At 38.1% G+C, this 18,941-nt stretch overlaps 1 protein-coding gene across 1 annotated transcript in view; it reads right to left on the bottom strand.

Annotated features, from left to right (window-relative positions):
• RANBP17 (RAN binding protein 17) overlaps positions 1-18,941 on the bottom strand; it is a 158,598-nt gene that overhangs the window by 117,793 nt on the left and 21,864 nt on the right. The window contains exons 13-14 of the mRNA XM_069869431.1: positions 16,942-17,047; positions 15,290-15,425 (exon numbers count right to left, since the gene is read on the bottom strand). Of these exons, the coding sequence (XP_069725532.1) occupies positions 15,290-15,425; positions 16,942-17,047 (242 nt within the window). The remainder of the gene's footprint in view (positions 1-15,289; positions 15,426-16,941; positions 17,048-18,941) is intronic.

Below are 18,941 nucleotides of genomic sequence, written 5' to 3'. Positions count from 1 at the left end.
TCTTCCCACCTATTTTTAAGGAAATGTATTTGCTGAAGGAAAGATTACTTCTGCATACATACTTAAGCATCTTATTAAAAAGGAACAGTTCTGTTATAGTGAATAATTACACATTTTCTACACTGAAAATTACCTCATCACAAAGAATAAAAACTGACTTAATGACTCAACATTTTCCTCTCACCCCCTACATTTATGATAGTTAAAACTGGAAAAAAAACCTCAACCAAATCCCAACCCTATCCGAGTTTTTGGTGAATGACTCTGCTGTTCAAGCACAGTTAATATGTGCAATGAGCACTGAAGCAAGAATAACTCTAAAAAGGAAGAGAAAAATAGGTTTAAAATACCCAATCAAAATTCAGATATCCATAAAAGTCACTGACAATTTCCCTGCATCGATCTCCACTTTTCTTTTCTCTTCTCCGTTTCATTGATTACCTTTAATGATGGGAACAGAAGAAATTGTTTCTGAACTCCTTTGCCTTACCACAGAAAAAGTAAAGCTTAAAATAGTAACTAAGAAACAAATCATCAAAGCAACAGACTGAAATGAAAAATCCCACTAGGGTACTGAAGGAAACGGCACTTAATTGACATTCGGATAGACAATTTGAACTGCTGGTTTCATGTGGTCTTAGCCCAACAAGTCCATTCTCTCAGAAAAGCGTGTTTTAGGGATTTAATGTGTTCACCATCTAATCAAACGAGGGACTAAAAGCAGTAGCCAGAAAAATTAAAATGAGGTTAAACCTTTCTGTCACAGAGATTCTCCAGCTCAAGGACATACCGTTAAATCTCAACTGAGAATGGGAAATGCCTCCTCCTCACCCCGAATTACTCATCGTCTTATCATCAACTAGTAAACAAGTCTGTTTATTGTCTCCTATTCCTATTAGACATTAACAGCTCTCATTTCTTCATTGTCCTTAGAGCTCTTCAACCAACTTAAAGCATAAGACTGTCTAATGCAGTCGTGCAGACCAGCACAAAACCATTTTCAATATTGGGGAAAATTTTAAAGTGGAAAGAGTGCACTGAATAACATCAAAAGCGAAGCAAATACCCACCTTACAGCTGAGGACTAGCAAGTCCTCAAGACTGAAAGGCCCCAGCTGACCTGCTAGTCATCAGTAAGCAATGCTGCTGCAAGCATTCGGAAACGTAAATGTAAATTATGAACCTCATCATGTCTGAAGTTTGATTTGTTTGACATTAGTGGTAGTATAAACAAGATACGGAGATAATGAATGACAGAAAAAAACTGGACTGTCCATATTCACATTAATGGAAGACGGCAGGAGCAAGTTAAAACCCCTGACGTCAGCAGCAGAGGCATCAAGAAACACCTCACAGTTCAACTCATACTTCTCTATTTGCAAACAAATTTCACTAAGTCCAGCTTTGACTGGAAGATCTTAGTTCACTAGAGTACATCCGTACATTGCTGAGAACAGGGGGAAAACGGAGTATTGGCAGTATCAGAATGTTAGGATAAGCCACAAAGTAACACACAAACAGGAACGGGAGTGCGTGCTGGAAGCTCTTTCCTTGGCTGAGCAAAATGCAGTTTCTGCAGAGATTTCTGTGCAAACCTCTCTTGGTAAAGATATTTTCATATAGATGCATAGGTAGGACATCTCATCTGTCCCAGGGGAAGCCTTTCACTCAATTCATCATGAAGCATTTTACAATGATGCAGATGCTCTCTTTACTGTGATAATCTCAGAAAGCGTCTCAGGCCGTTTACATAAGGCATGGGAAGCTGAGGGCAGTCCGAATAAAAAAAAACTTGATTCAGAAATCTGATGACTTCACCAACCTGGAAGGTTTCCAGATCAAAGGAACTGCAAAATAGAGGAAGTAGCTGAAGCCTCATTTATATCTCAAGCCCTAAAAGGTTTCTTATACCAAATCATGTGTATGACTGCTGCTGCTCTGCAGGAAATGGTCCTTAGCAATTCAGCTCCATTGACTTTCTCTCTTCTTGAGTGGAAGTGATGTATTGCTGGTTAGACAGGGCTGTTAGGTGACGACAGAGACAATGAAAGGAGACAAGGTTTTCTGTACATGTTGCTCTGAAAAAGTCTTCTTCATTTTTAAAGGATCAGATCAACATTGATAATTCAAGTACTTTTAATAAGTACAAAAATGTGTGAAAAATATTAATAAACCATCACAATAGGATTGCAAACTATGCAATTCTGTTTAATTAACAAAGGTAGCAGTAGTGATACAAGAGAAAAAGGTAAAAGGAGAAACAGAAGGTTCTTTGCAATTTGGGACTATACTGCAATAACAAAATAAGTAGGAAATACTTCAAGAGATCGACAGTTCATGTGCAATGTTTAACACCTGTCAGAAACTGCACCGTATTCTGTAAGGTCAAAACCAACTGACCTTGAGGTCACAAACAGTGGAATTTTGTACTTTACCTACTCTTATCACTTCTGTTTCACACATAAAAATAGAAAATGTCAGTGCATAAAGCTACTTGGAATGATTATTGCCAGGGTGAAATATTTTCTCAAGAAAACAATGGATCTTTAAAATGAACTTCGCTCAGTGCTCTAGAACAATTCCTACTTAAGAGCACTGCTATACAAATGCATATTCCTCCTATAAAACTACAAGAACAACACTAGACTAGAAGAAAAGCTGGAGGATCACCTTTTAAAGGACTGTTTTAACAATATAGCAGTAGCTGGAAACTGAATTAAGTTCATAGCTAATTTTGAAGGAGATGCTAAACAGCTGATCAGCCAAAATCAAACAAAAAGCCTTTTAGGACTGCTGACCAGCACAGACCATGAACACAGCACCTAAGCTGAACAATAAATATTTCAGCCAGTGTCAAGAAGAGTAACCTAACCTCCTAGGATGTTACCGTTTTGTTCTTTTTGACAGATGGACTTATCGTGTTATTTTGCATATCTTTCCCCTCCGAATTACACAAATATGCAATAAGCAACTTCATAATTAAGTTTAACTTGAGCCATAAAAATTGCCGTAGTCTAATATTAAAGAATTATTCACTCTGCTCTGAACTCTGATGGTTAATTTACTTACTGCAAAGTCTAGGAAATTAATTCATTAAAATCCTTAAATAAGGAGGATGTGAGGCAAACATACAGCAACAAACCCAATATACTCAGATGAGTAGGTCTCAAGATAGCCTGGGACCTTTTTCCCCAAGATTCCCTACCTGCTGTTTATTCCTTCTTGCTATGTTGGAATGGATTATAAAGAACAAGAGGAAAGGTCCAGCAGTTAGAAGTTGCGTGGAGAAGAGCATTTTCTTGAGGTGAAATAGTAACTGAATTATTAAACAAAGAACATAATCAATATAGTAAATACAAACAATAGAGTAAGAATGAAGTCATATTTAGTGACATGGACAGAAAACACAAGGAGTGCCGTTACAACTGAGTCCAGCCAAAGACAAAGCAGAGGCGAGTAAGTAAAAAAGTGGATGCACATGAAAGCAAAATTTGAAATTACTTTTGTAAAACAGAAGAAGGAGCTATATTAGGCTATATCAGGTAAAAGTTACTAAGCAATGTAATAGCTCCTCTCTGCTACAAGAATTTGAAATATACTTGTATTCAAAATCAGATGAAAACTGCTTGAAAGATTGATTTTCTTTGAGATTTAGCCTACCATCAGCATCCCCTAAATCTCAATATCTGTGACAACTAAGCAAACTAAACAAAATAACCACTATCACCCGTGTACCAAAGGAACAGAACAGAAAATTAATTGATACAAATACTTAATGGTCAACTACTACTGCACCTATTTTCCATATAAAATCAAAATAAGAAAAAAAGTGCGTTTTATTATAGATCAAAACATCTCCATATGTGTGGAATCGTTTACAGGTGACTTAGCCTAGTTTTGAACTATCCACCCGACTTCACAGGAAATTTCAGGTTCTGCTGTCAGCATAAACACTATAAATTTTTAGAAAGCAAATCCATGAGGAGACTCAGTCTGTCGTATTCCCCTTTAAAAGATACTTGTAACATGGTGAGGAAAGTATTTTCCTTATTCTCTTCTTAGCATGCAACAGGTGTTTTTTTGAGTTAAAATGCTATACTAAGTTGTCTGAAATATAACTCTACTATAATAAAATGAATCCTGTTTGCAGCATCTTGTAACACACTACAGCACTGTTTTAGTAGCATTTTGCTGTTATCACAGCTTCTCTCTTCTCCCGCCACCAGTTTGGTTTGTTCTGGGCACTTGCTATTAGAAAAACAGTAGTCTCTCTCAAATCACAAATTATACTCACATCAGATAACCCAGTAAGATATTTGCCAAACATTTACGAAGTCAATAATTTAGAGCGGATGGAGGATTAGTTTTTGAGTCCGCAAGTGACAATATCAATTCTGAAATGTTTAAATATTAGTTTACAAATATTGCTTATAGCTTAATAGCATCATAGATGTAACTTCACAAAGATATTGGCTCTAGACAGTAATTATATCCTCAGCCTAATGTTACAGTTAATGGACATACACATTTCAATGATAATTGCAATGCCTGAACATGATAATGTGCCTTTATTAGCAGCTACAAAATAAAGCTCAGTTACAGCCGAGTGCAGAACTGAACGACGCTAATGATTTATTTTTAAGATTGCCTGATTTGTGTTATAAAATTCTAAAATAAAAGAGCACTGCACATAAACCAGTGCTTTAATTGCAAACATGATTAAACAAAATCTATATAAAGATTCACGGGGGTTTTAGTTGTCATGAGCAAGGAGCCAAAAGGTAACATATCAGTAAGATAAAGGTGTAGGTAAGACAACAGCAAATATATTGCACTTGAGAAAAAGAAAAAAGGAGATTTTAAGGATTTAAAGATTTTTAAATGGCACTGCAAGAAATGGAGGAAGAATAAGAGTACGTAATGCAAAATTTGGGAAAATAGAAAGCAGAAGAAAAATTCCCCAAGCAAATGCAGAAGAGAAAGTGCCGTATAGCCTAAGAGTAAAAACACTGCTTCCTGCATAAAATCACCAAGTGAAAAATGACAGAATTGAGGAGACAGAAAATGAAGAACACTTAACAATTCTACCCAATGAGGACATCCACATTTGATGACTGTGAAATTCTTATTGTTTATGTCCTGATAGGTTGGTTGCAGTACACAATTTCCAAGTAACAGAGAAATTCAATAAAGAAATTTCTAAAAGTAGTTAAAGAACAGGCCTTGTGTGTTATGATTTAAAGTTTGCCAAGGCACTGTGAGTAAGAATTGCTGTCTTGTCTCACGAATTAACATGTCACAAGTTCTGCCCCACATGGTCCTGTTTTGTTGTTGTGCTAATTTAAAAGCAGAAACTCAAAAAATTCTGCACTAAGTAAAGAATCCTTCAAAGTATTAGATCTCTTCAAAGGAAATGCAATTGTTTTTCACATGAAGAAAAAAGGTTGTCAATGCAAGCCACAATCCAGAATTAAAAATAACCATACATTTTTTATAAACAATGGCACAATTGATTTAGCTTATCCAATCTTTAGGCAATTAAATAAATTCAAATATTAGTTCAGGAATATTTCCTGACTGTTCTTCCTGTTCCTGGCTGGATAGGAAGCAGGACAGAAAACATGAAAGGATTTCTGCCTGAGTAACATTTATTGAGCAAATCTTCTGTAACTCTTCAACTTGCTAGGAACCGGAATATCAGCTGACAAGTCAGAGCCTCAAAAAGAACCAAAGTAATTCACATATGTACGAAGCAATGTTTTTTTGAGGACTACGATAAAAAAAACACACTGTCAAGTCTTTTGTTCAAAAGAGACCTGATGAATTGTGAACACTGTGCTGCTACAAGCCACTCTGGCAACTCCCATCCCACAAAAAGATCCTACATTTAAAAGCCAGAGCTACAGATGTGACTAGTGGTGTGGTTGCCTCCATGCTGGACAACAGATATTTAGTTCAAGGAATAGGAAACGTTCTCATTTCATTTTTGCTCTTTAAAGCTGTGGAAACAACATTTTCCTTTACAGTTATGACCAAAAGGCTTTTAATAGTGGTTTCCCATAATCTCCTCCTAGGGACATAGATACGTTCTGGTCTAGACAAGTTGGCTGGGAGCTGGTTGACAGGCCGCATCCAGAGGGTGGTGGTCAACAGCACCATCTCAAACTGGCAACCAGTCACAAACGGGGTCCCCCAAGGATCCATACTGGCCCCAGTGCTGTTCAGAATCTTCCTAAGTGATCTGGGTGATGGGATCAAGGGTACCCTGATGAAGTTTACTGAGTGGAGAAGTAGGTACTTCAGAAAGGAGAGCCACCAGGCAAGAAGGCCTGGACCAGCTGGAAGAGTGGGTGAACAAGAGCCTTGTGAAGTTCAACAAGGACAAGTGTAAGGCATTGCACCTGGAAAAAATAATGCGAGAGTGGAGCACAGGCTGGGATGTGAAGTGGAGGAGCTGCTCTATGTAGAGTGACCTGGGGGTCCTGGGGAGCAACAAGCTCAACATGAGCAAACAGTGCGCTGCTGAGGCCCAGAAAGCCAACAGGATGCTGGGCTGCATCCCCAAGGGCATCACCCACTAAGATGTAGCCATTATCCCACTCTACTCAGCACCTGTCAGGCCCCACCTGGAATACCATGTTCAGTATTGGTGCCGGTATACAAAAAAGATGTGGGCAGGCTGGAGAGGGTCTGAGAGGGGCCACAAAGAGGCCTTGAGAAAAGTAGGGTGAAGGGAGACCCTATCACTATGTTACAGTATTTAAAGGGTGGCTACAAAGAAGATGGAGATTTTGTTTTTACAAGGAGTCATGTGGAAAAGGCAAGGGGTAACGGGTACAAGTTATTCCTGTGGAGATTCAGATTGGACATGAGAAAATTTTTTCAAGATGAGAACAATCAGCCATTGGAACAATCTCCCTGGGGAAGTGGTGGATTCCGTAACATTGGGCACTTTCAAGATTCAGCTGCACATGGTGCTGGGCCATCTTGCTTAGACCATGCTTTTGCCAAGAAAGGTTGGACCAGATGATCCTTGAGGTCCTTTCCAAGCTAGTATTCTATGACTCTTGAAATGCACAGAAATAACTTGTCAAATAATACAACTGTATTTGTCCGCTTTGGTCTTATCTTTCCCAGCATTCTGACCGTACTGAACGCTGAATGCATGCAAAATGCTTGAAATCTCTCTGAAATTTAAGCTGATACCTTGCGACTGCTGAAGTTGTGTATACAACTGTATTATCTTACTTGCTCTATTTTAAAGCTAAAAAGCTCTAGGAGAAAAGGTTTTAAAAGAAGTCATTCATATGATTTCTCACAGTGTTTTTATCAGTTCTGCAGATTGGAAAAAATCCTGCAATACTTGGATTGCCTAACACAGTATCGTCTTCTTATTTTGACTTCTGTACTAGCAATTATAGTCTATTTAATTCAGCGTGGACTGTTACATGAATTTGGAAGCTTTTATGACCAGCAATATGCAGTGCTCATCTCCCATCGTTTATCTGGAAAAAACACATACCTGTTGTGTTTGATAAAACAAACCCAGTTCTGCATGTGACATTCCTTTTCAGCTCATGCACCAACAGAGGGAAGGCTATGCTTTGCCTCAAAAGGAAAAGACTTTTGCAGCAGCAGCTACTGAAGCTTTTCATCAGTACTAGATGGACCAAGCCCCACTGAACTCAATCCTTGCTTTCTTTTCCTATATGAACTGCAAGGAGATGGGATGAGATCAGTGCAGTAGCTACGAAACAGAGTGAAAATAAGATGTGGCCCACTGAAGTGAAAAATACCAGTTACAATATTTTCCTCCTGAAACAACTATTCTTTGTTCTTCCTAGACTATGCCACAGAAGTAAGTTGTACCCAATTCTCCCTATGATGCTTCCTTAACAAACTCTAAATGTTAAACTTAAATGAGAGGCATTTCATGCAATCCGAAAAATATTCAGTTCAATTAAAAATAATTGATGCATGGTGAAATAATTCTTCCCAAAGCTGCTGTAAAATCTTCAAAAAATAAAGCTACTTAATAATTTTCATCTCCTACAGGCTAGAGAGAAGCATTATTGCATATTAAAAATTGGAGTGTGGTTTTCCCAGAGGTAAAAGAAAGTTATTAAAACAACCTATTTATTGTTGATATAACTATCCATTTGTGCAACACAAAAAGTAACAATTTCAGTACATTAAAAGAAAAGCTAATTAAGGCATAATTAGTATTTTCTATGTTTTGATAATTAAGGGTTAGTTGGCTATTTCTTTTCAAATTTCTATTTGATGTACCCCAACAAGGCCTTTAATGAGCAGCTAACACTATTGAATCCCTGATGGCTGAGGAGTTTAGTGACCACTACTACATTACTTCCATTTATCACTGCCTCTTTACCTATAAATTAAAGTAGCCCTGTAGCTATGTTGATCTACTTTATATCAATTTCTTCATCCATATCAGCTGAATATGTATGGCATTAACCTCATTTACCAGTTTGGAAAAGCTGAATTAAAATGAGATCTAATTTCTAGTGCACAGAACAATTTCAAAACTGGCTGCTAATTTCCAGCACCTGTCAGTGTTGTGATCTTCACCTCCTCGTAATGAAATAAAACAGTATATATATTTTACAGCTCAGAAAATGATAATCATTCATAAGTGTTAAAAGATCATTAATCATGGAGACGCTAGGACCCAGAATCTTTTGAGGCGCACACAGATCAACACCTTCACTTGCAAGATCCCCACTAAAGCCAGCAGGACTGCTGCAGATCTCTGGTTCTTACACTGTGCAGGGTGAAAAGGAGCCACATTCTGCATAACTACATAATTCTTTCTCTTTTTTTCCTTAGCTAGGTAATGCTTCTGTATCTGCAGGCAGAGTAATAAAAAAAAATATACGCATGCTGAAGAAATACCAACACAACCTAAGTCAGCAAAAAGCAAGCACATTACACGTTATAGGCAAGCTCGTGTTCTGTGGTTAGATGATACCTGGTTACGTGCAATTTTTGCTTTCAAACAACATAGCGTGAAAAAATTATATTTTTTCCTTCCCTCTAAACACTCTGTAGTCTAAATTCTAAGCCCTCCAGATACTTTTTATCATAATGCAGGTGCTACCTCATATGCCAAATGTATCATCTAAAAGCTTTAAAGACACATATAGATGCAATCCTAACTGCTAATACAGTAACTTCTTTAGATTATATACAAAATATGTGCAGGATACAGTAAGAAATCCCATTTGCATCCCGCATCCCACTTTACAACCATGCTTCAACCTGTATTTGTAAAGGCTTTTAATGAAATATTGATCTGTACTTGTACTTTGTTCTTCATTCTCACCTGCCCCAGCTTGAAAACCAGATCGGATTCCCCAGGTTACTCAACTGAAGCATCTAAAGAAGGTGACAGCTCTATCTCTTCATGTGTATGGTGGGCTGTTTCAAGAGAAGAGTCAGAATTCTAACTTCTGCTTTACTACCTTGGGTCTCTACCATTATTATTTAAGGCTGTGGCAAAAAGGAAGCCAGGCTAGTTGGCACGCTTTGGTGCCAGTGATTTTCCCTTATGGAACTAGCCCTCAAATGAGAGCCGGCTTGTAGAGATTAAAACTATCTCTAGCCTTCTCTGAAGGCATGCAGGACTGCTGTTTGATTAGAAACAGCACATCAGGGAATCATTAATTGCTTCACAGTGGAGCAAAAGAGTTTACCTAAATGCACTTTAACTAACAAATTCTTTTTAATATACCAACCTTACAAGCGAAACTATTCTGGTTAAGATTATGGGTGGGATCCCTTGAAGACTGCTCTGCATAAAAAAGCTGAAAACAGAACTCCAGAAATAATCTGTCATCAGGCTCTGCTAGAGAGCAGAGCTCAAATACTCGCTATTACTGATGGTGTTTTCAGCACACTAACACAGGAATAGGTTCCAGGTTTGACCTCTGTGTTTAGAAATGGTAACAGCAAATCGAAGGGAAAACTCCAGCTAAATAGCGCCACATGCTGTAGAAAGTAAAGATGGCAAGGGTAAAATTAAGGCAAAATCCTTAATCTCGGTTAGAAAGCCACAAAAAGACCAGAATGTAAATAAGTGACATGATAGATAGTTCTATACTCTGATTCTAACCCCTACTTAACACTTATTAATTGCATTAATATCTTTAGTGGAATTCCTTTCTTACACATAAAATCACTGTAATTACCTACTAAATATTTCTATCACAAAACATTTAACAACTAGAGATATTCTTCCAGAAAACTCACAATGCAAAGGAACTAATGATAAAAAAAAACCTTATTTCTATATGCATACATTTTTCAAGAGCACGCTATTAGAATAATTCTTTAATCAAACTCATCTTTTTTATAAAATCGTTACCGCTGTACAGATACAAAGAAGCGAACACTTAAAAGCGTCAGGACTCCAGATTATGAAGAGCCTCAGTGTGACACTTGTTTCAAGTACCAGATACAATTCTAAGTTAATGTAAGAATTTTTAGTAATTATCTGAGCTGAACTGAATTTCCTATGCAATATGATTGGGTAAAACTCACCCAGCTGGTTACAGTTTGGTTTACACTTGGCAATATCTCCATACCAATTAGAGATGGCCAGAGAGCCAAGTACGCCTGCCCAGACCTTCAGCTGCCGATCCAGCCTCTCCCAGCGGGAGCTCGAATGGATGCAGTCTGAACCACTCTAGGAAAGGCTACAAAACCCTCCTCGTGCTTTTCCCCCCCTCCCCCTGGGCAAATCTCTGATGTGTCTGGAAGCAAGGAAAGGGTCCCGGCCAACAAGCCTGGTCTTTTTATCCTAGTTTAGCCTAAATCAGTGTCCCGAGTACCAAATTGCTGAACCATACTACCTATGTTAATGAATACACTCTGCAACAACACAGTGTTCAAGCACAGGGAGCACACCTCAGGATCTGGTCTACCAGCCCTAGCAAGGTAAGCGCTTCCATAGAACTTGGGAAGCACCTGGTCATTGAGTGGCAGCTCTGCTCTAATTCACACAAAATAAGGCAGCTAAATCCCATCCTTAGCACCCCAACTTATTTTCCATACTTGCTATGGGAAGTTATACAGCTGAGCAGGGTGTCACAGGTCTCCCTGAACTGCAGGCTATCCGGTGAAATGCACACCTGTGGCTGGATAACTAAAAAGCGACCTTCTTTAGCACGGATAAATGAGGAGTGAACTCCTCCTGTTTTGAGCTGGAAAAGGAGTCAGTCTCCTCTGCTGACTTTCCATGTTCAAAGACACTGTAATTCCTGTCACTCTTGGTACTCTTTTTCCTTTTTAAATGGCTCTAGAGAGTTACTTAAAACATGTCAGGCTAAAATAATGTCCTGAAACAACAGGAAAATCCCTTATCAGTGGCTGAGCAACATAACACAACACACATCAGAGGGCACATTGCCCCTAAGCGTGCTTTTCAGCCAACAACCATGACAGATTATAACAGTCTTACTACAAAGCATGAGATTAGATCAGCAGGACTTCTGGTTTATTCTCCACTTTATGGAAGAAAGGATTAAGCATACCTGGACATAAACCAAAAGACCCCACAGCATCTCAGGCACTATGCACCAGTACTCCCTCATTGGCCTGGTTAAAATGCTTTCCTTAAGTCTTCCTTGCTACAAATTAAGCCAAATGCATCCTGTCTTTCCCTTGAAGGGCAATGAAAACATCTGATCGCCAGCTTTTCTATAATGACTCCTGATAGCCTTGACTTTTGTCCAACCTCACTATTCCATTTGCTAAACTGACCTAGAGCAGCATCTTCTGCATTTGATATGTGCTGTTGCACTTTCCCATTTGTCCAGTTTTCTCAAAAGCAGGGTGCCCAAAACTGGACACGTTATTCCCACTGAAACCCAGTCAGAACTAAATATTCAGAACTGGGTAAGAAATTCCAGCACCTGATAGAATATTCCTACTACTATATCCACAAAGATCTATTTTTCGTGTGTGCAGACCCAACACATACCCTTGAGTTACCCCTGCTTGCAACACACTACTCTCCCCAGCATCTTCTGAAACAACGCCTGCTCCGAGATTTCCCAGAGGTAGCTGTAAGTGGGATTTTTCATTCCTAAGCATGTGTTTCACCGGCACTTTAAACTTTCAGCTTATTTCTCCAGCTTATAAAGATCCTTCTGAATTCAAATCCCATCCTGTGTGATCACATTTCCTCCCAGTCTGGTGTCACTTGCAAATGTAAATAAATCATTGTGTAGCTGTTGATATGTTACGAATATTGCAAAGGAAAAGTCTCATTTCAAATAGCAATGTTTTCTCTAATAAATAACATGTGTTTGATGTCAAGAATCAGATTTCAGTGCAATACCACACCACTTACAGCAGCAGCACACGACAATAACGCCAGAGCTGCCACAGAGAGAAGCGCAGACTGTGATTTCAGTAAAGCGCAGCACAGTGCTCTTCCAGCCAACTTATTCTCCACCACGCTGCCAGCATCCACATCAGCAATATGCCACAAAAAGATGACTCTATGAAGGCTAAGTCGTATCAGCATTAAAACAAAAGTATGCACTGATAGACAAATAGATCTTAATAGTGCTGTACAGTACCTGAGAATCCAGGCTCGCATTCAACAGAAATGTGATATATGTATTCATTGAAAGGTCTATGTGATCCAAAAGACAGTATCTTGATGTATTATTTTTGTATTGTAAATTAATATACTTCTAGTACTATTAGAAATATCATGGAAAAGATCTCCAAGGTTTTGCTGTTCTTTCTTAGACAGCACGCCCCAGTGGACCGTTTAATAAGAATACATTACTTTACCTGGCCAATTCTCTTTTTCTGTTACAAGTTTGCTATTACTATATGCACATACTTAAGAATATGACTTAATTAATGAACAAAATTTATATATTTATATAGAAGACCTTTTTACAATTTCATTAGACTGTTCAACCTTCTCTAATTGTCACCCGTTTTCTGTATGCGAGCATGTGATCAAACAGAGGAACATTCTCAGAAATTATTTCAGCATGGCAGAAGCATGCAGAATTTCCATTATCCATTCTGTAAATAATAAAACAATTCAAGCAATCCTGAATATTTATATAAAACTGTATTAACTTGGTCATTTGATGTACGCCTGATTTTCCTGCTTCCAAGAGAGAGCCTTTTTATTGCATATTTGTAGATAGCTGCCAGCAAGACACAGTACCAGAGGATTTACAACTGTGAGGGTAGAATGCCATCTGCTGCTATCCTTGCTGCTACAGCAGGATAAAACAGAAGAATCACACAAGTGCTGCCTTCTGTTTTTCTCTTAACTGTAAAATGTATACAAACATCTCATTTTGTTTTATTAAAAATTTAAATAAACCACCAAAACCGGGAGCTCAGATGCCTTTACACACAGCTTTTGCTATAAGATCTGGAAAAATAATGTGATATGGACCATGGGATCCTATCAATGCAAATGAGACACTGTTGTATCAGGCTTACTAGAACAAAACAAAAAAGGAAGTGTAATTTGACTGCAAACTAAGTTATGCTGGTAGATAATGTAATCAAAACATAAAAAAAAAAAAGCACTTTGAAAAATGCATTTGCAATGAACTATGGAGTTGCTAAACTGGGGCTAGAATTTAGAAACACTCCAGGAGTTTTGCGCCATGAAAGCCATGCAAAATTCCCCCTTTTCCAGCCTGATTACATACAAGACGCATCACAAGCAAAGGTGGCATATGGATTATGCCCTATTACCGGTTTGATTAATGTCTGCTTATTGGGGTGGGGGTAAAACCCACACAAACACATTTTCCTAAATTCATCCTACAGTTTTCCCTGATGTCCTTTTGGTAAAAGTTAATTCCTTCTGCTAAAATTGCTCCTCAATGAAGTAAATGGAAACATAAGCCACCATTTTTCCCCAATAATTAACCATTTAACCTTCCACACACAATGCAATCGCAGAGGCTGTCTTATGGTTATTCAAAACACATTGCTGAGCTGGATAAATTCACAACTACTGAATTCTGGTGTAGCTGGCAAGTGTTCAAGTTTTACAGTCTTTTTTTTCTACTGACAACGGTGCTCCAGGTGATTAGGTATAAATAATGCACTGCAGGTTTTCACACACAAACGCTTCATCCAGCTTCCTATAAGGGCTGATATAAAAAGCTTGGCTATGCAATCTCCTGTAACAACCCGTTACAGCACACTACGCACTGACAGAGCTTTATCACAGCTACACCTCGGTCAGAACATAAGGTGAAATCAAACCCCTCAAAATAGATACAAAGAAAAAATAATCTGAATTTCAGAACGACGACTACGGTACAACCATGCTGCCTTTGAATTGCCATCAGAAGGGGTTTTGCTAATGAAAAAAACAGGAGCATGAGTACATTTTCACTAACTCCTTTCTGTTTCTTGGCATTAGAGAGGGTCCCATATTTAAATATAAAAAATCAGCTTCAACAACTGAAAAGAACACACTGCTTTCATGAAAAGCTAATTCAGTATAGTTTAAAACTTTATTTTTAATGTTAAGTGAGGAACTATTCAATAAAGCTGAAGTACAGTTCAAACCTGAAGGGATAAAAGAATTCCTGAGATCGGGATGGTTCACCAGCAAGCAAGGACAGAATACTGCACAAGTACAGCCAAATCTCAGTCACTGTCACAATTCTTGCTAAAGATTTGCTTGGGGCTCTAGCAGAATTCTTTCAGTCCTTCTCAAGATCAATTGATCTCATCTTACCAACATTCTCTTTATAACATCTGTATTATGACTGTCCCCTACAGTTAAGGTGAATTAACTGCTGCTTCTTCAAGAATGCATCTTACTTTTCCCTCTTCCCTATTTAAAATGCAGAAAAGCCAAGTAATGTGAGAAATACAGTGGAAACCACATAAACGAGCAACTGTCAAAAGAACGGAACTATTAAAAGTATAAATCTTGTGTACCCAGCTGTGAAATATAACACAATATAGCAGACCCAGCTAAATGTTTGAAATAAAAAATTGAAATGCAAAGTAACCTAAAATTGTGTAATGAACAGAGCTGTTAAAACATTAACTCCTCGCACACCAAAATTCCCAAGCATACATAGTAGGACACTTGTTCAGTTAACACCACCTCAATAAGTTCTCCATCTCTTTCTCTCCTCTCACCAGCCAGCCAGCAGCCAAGCTCCAGAGACTTCAGGTGCAAGATATGTTGGCAGGTCAACTTCTGCACACGCTTTTTTGATTTCCAAGGTTGTAGTTTACAGCAAATATTTACCTTTGAGGTGTCCTGAAGCTGGTCTCCCACATATGTCTTACGGAACTGATCCAAGAACCACAGAATTGCCAGTTCTACTTTTTCATTACTGGACTGCGGCAACTGGGCATCCATCAAAGATATCAGCTGAAAAACTCTTAATGACAGAGAGAAACATTTTCAGGAAGATCCCTCAAATTACATGGTATCATCACAGCTAATTTGTTCATTAACTCAGCAGCCATTTTTTGTTTGCCTACGTTTCTTCTAGGATTTTGTTTTCTTTAGACGCTCATTATGGTAATTGACCACTATTAAACACTGACATAATGCTTTTCTAATTAGTTGGTCGCTTGAAATTTTCTCAGACACATACGCTACACTGTGGCGAGCTTGTAAAATGTTTTTAGAGCATCAATTCCATGATGAAAGAGAAATTTGAGAAGCATAGGTCTCACACAGTGAATGCAAGGCAAGAGCTGTTCAGGTTCCCTGGAAATTGAAACTACCGTGCTCAGAAATATGTTCACATAAGCAGTATATAATGCATTGTCTGCCTTGCTTCTGTTCACTTCTGTCCCTCCTAAAACATCTGAACAAGCATGCATTTTCTGATTTAAATCCTTACTTGGTATACATCTCCACATCACCAGGACTGACTTCAAAGAATCAATTTCAGCTTATGTCTGCTAGGAAATTATTTTTTTTTTTAAAAGGAATATTCCTTTCTTTAATTTGCTATGTTCTTCTGCTGCCTATTCCTTGAAATCCTAATTCCCTAACAATTCAAAAAATTATTCTCAACTTCTGTCAATTCCGAAGTATAAAGTCACTGTATTAGGAGTCAGCAGCTACTTCATCTGTAACCCCATATATTAAAACCTCTCACTTTTAATAAAAATATAGTGGAAGACTGCTAACACCACAGAGCCCCAGGGTAGATTACAAAGGCAAGAAACAAAGAAGAAAACGTAAAGCTTTTTATCAAGTTCTAAGTTATAGGCACTTTTTCATGTGATACCTTGTGGATGTAAATAACAAGATAAAATAAGCACACCTTTAACACACTTGTGGGTGAGCACAAGGATTAAGGAAGTGTTTGCCACATGTTTTATATCTGCCACGAGGAATACATGTAATTCACAATAAACTCTAGTTCACCCCTTCGCCTAAAACTTGCAGAAAGATGACTCTATTATGCATATTTTTAAATCTAAAACCTCTTTTTTTATTCTGAGCTCTAGTCTATAATTAAGTGCAAATTTTCAATGGTTGACCAGCAGTGCTCTGCGCTTCTTCAGCCGCAGTAATTAACGTAAAGGAAGTAGTGCAGAACAGCCGTAACTCTCATCTAATAAAATTAACACTTGTTTACCAATATAATGCACAAATGAAAACAGGTAGCTACATGGTTGTAGCTAAACAGTGCTCATAGTACGTGGCATTTGCCTTTAATCCCCTTTTCTTCCTCTGAAATAAAGTTTCAAAATTATAGCCTACTGCTCAAGATGCTGAACCAGGAAAGATCAAAGCCAGTGAAATGGTCTCAGTCCACAGTCAGTACAGTTCTTCAGCACCCACCACCCAAAAAAAGAATCGAGACAGTTAAATCCAAAATATTTGCCAATACTAAACGTCATTTAACAAAAAAAACCAAATCAAGCAATACTTACCGACAGGATAATTCTCCATCCATGGCATCGTGTTCATCAGTGCTAGTGTACGTTAATCGTCCTCCCACAAAAGTACCCACAAAATAGACAAGCCATGCCAGACGCCCTCACGTAAAAAAGAAAGAACAGTTAATGATTATAAACCATTATGCTAGTACAATGCACTTCCATAAAGCACCAGCAGTCCCGTAAGGCATCAGATCATGGAATGCTGTCAAAAGAATGGTTAGGTTTCTTCCTTTTCCAGATTCAAATCCTACCCAGACAAGTCAACTAACAAAAAGTCCTGAGTAGAACTGACAGACAACCTAGAACAGCCTATTAAGCTGGACGTGCTTATCAATAAACACAAAACAATTAACCTAAAACACAAATTAAGCAAACTCAGCCTGCTAAGATTAGATATACAACTAATGTAGTATCTGCAGCTGCCTGCTACTTCAAGGCACAGCACAATTTTACCCTGCAGTGGGGCTGTCACATCTACTGATCACAGCATCAGGAATTCACTGGGACTCACTACAATCTACTGGTTTCTTAGTTCTATTTCAAATAAAGAATTCTTTGTAATAATAAACTCCTATCTAAAGTGATCTATACATAAGAAAATTCTTAAGCCAGACATATTCCTCAAGAAAAGAGTTTGTGAACTACCACATAGTTTTGACAGTTTCTGGGGACTGTTTTCTGAGAGCATTTTAAAGGCAGAGTTCCTCCACTTTGAGCCAAGCTGTTGTACTTTCCAATCTTCCAGACTATTTAGCTATCAGTTTCCACTAAAACACTTAGAGGATCCACTGCCAATGTCTCTGTTGAGTAAAGCACAATATAAGGATCACATTTTCTGTAAAGCTAAGGTTTTGCAACTTACTCCTTGAGTTTGTGTATGCAGTGTATTTTGTACAAACTTTCAAATAACAAAATCCTGCTTTATAAATATAGAACTCTTCGGTTTACAAACACGGAACTCAGGAGAGTTCTTCTGGCCTCTCTCTGCTGGAAAAATCACTGCCATGTTGCAAAACCTGGATTATTTTATTCTCTCTTGCATAGTAAGGTGGAATAGCTTTAGATTTGACCTACTGGTACCCACTCAAACCACACAGATTCCTGCTGCAGCTTTTCAAGGTGTGAATCCAGTAACTACTGGTGTCCTTTCTCAGGGAAGATGCAGTGTTTTTCTCTAAAGTAGGATCAAAACTAACACCTGAAAAGCATACAGACCCATTAAAACTTCAGAGTACTGCTAAAGGTTCTTCCTCAACTGAAACACACTGAAAATACAGGACAGTAAAGCTTCTTTTAGACTCCATCATCATCTGGCAAAATACATTTGGTAATAAATTAAAATGAATTTCTTGAAAGTAACAACACAATGAAGACAACTTGGAAGAGCCTCCACGTAAGTTAAATCAAGTTACAAACTAGGCTTCTCATTAAGTGAGATATTGATGCAGACTAGGAGAGGTCTTTAGTAGGACTTCAACAAGTAGAGGACAGCTTAACTTACAAGACCGAAGACAATGCTCTAATAAAAAAAGTGTCTTCTAAATACACTGTGAGGTTTAACATAAAGTACAGATAAAGAAATGAAGTCAGTTATAACCGTAAAACTTTTGATTTTGGCTATTTCTGCATACATATCAGGACATGCACGGTACCTGCCAAAAGTCTTGAAGTTTTATTTCACGTTTGTTTCAAATCTCTGATAAACCTAAGTCTTCATTCACATAACATTAAACTTCACTTAATTTTGCACTGCTCTACTTTGAAAAACCCAGAATCGAGATAGCACTGAATACTCTACTTCCTAAAAGCACCTTCAAACAGGAACAATTAATAGTTCCAAGGTGTTCTGATGGCCTGAATCTAGTGACCATAGAGCACAAGTCATTCTGTTTCAGTCAGAGGTATGCAGTGCAGCGAGTTCTTCACAAAACAAACAAACAAACAAACAAAAACCGATGCAGAGATCAAACATTCATGAAAAGAAAATGCAG

This window comes from Phaenicophaeus curvirostris, chromosome 15 (genome assembly GCF_032191515.1).
Source record: "Phaenicophaeus curvirostris isolate KB17595 chromosome 15, BPBGC_Pcur_1.0, whole genome shotgun sequence".
Lineage (NCBI taxonomy): Eukaryota > Metazoa > Chordata > Aves > Cuculiformes > Cuculidae > Phaenicophaeus > Phaenicophaeus curvirostris.
The sequence above is the reverse complement of the archived record's forward strand: the minus strand, read 5'-3'. Positions and strand labels throughout refer to the sequence as shown.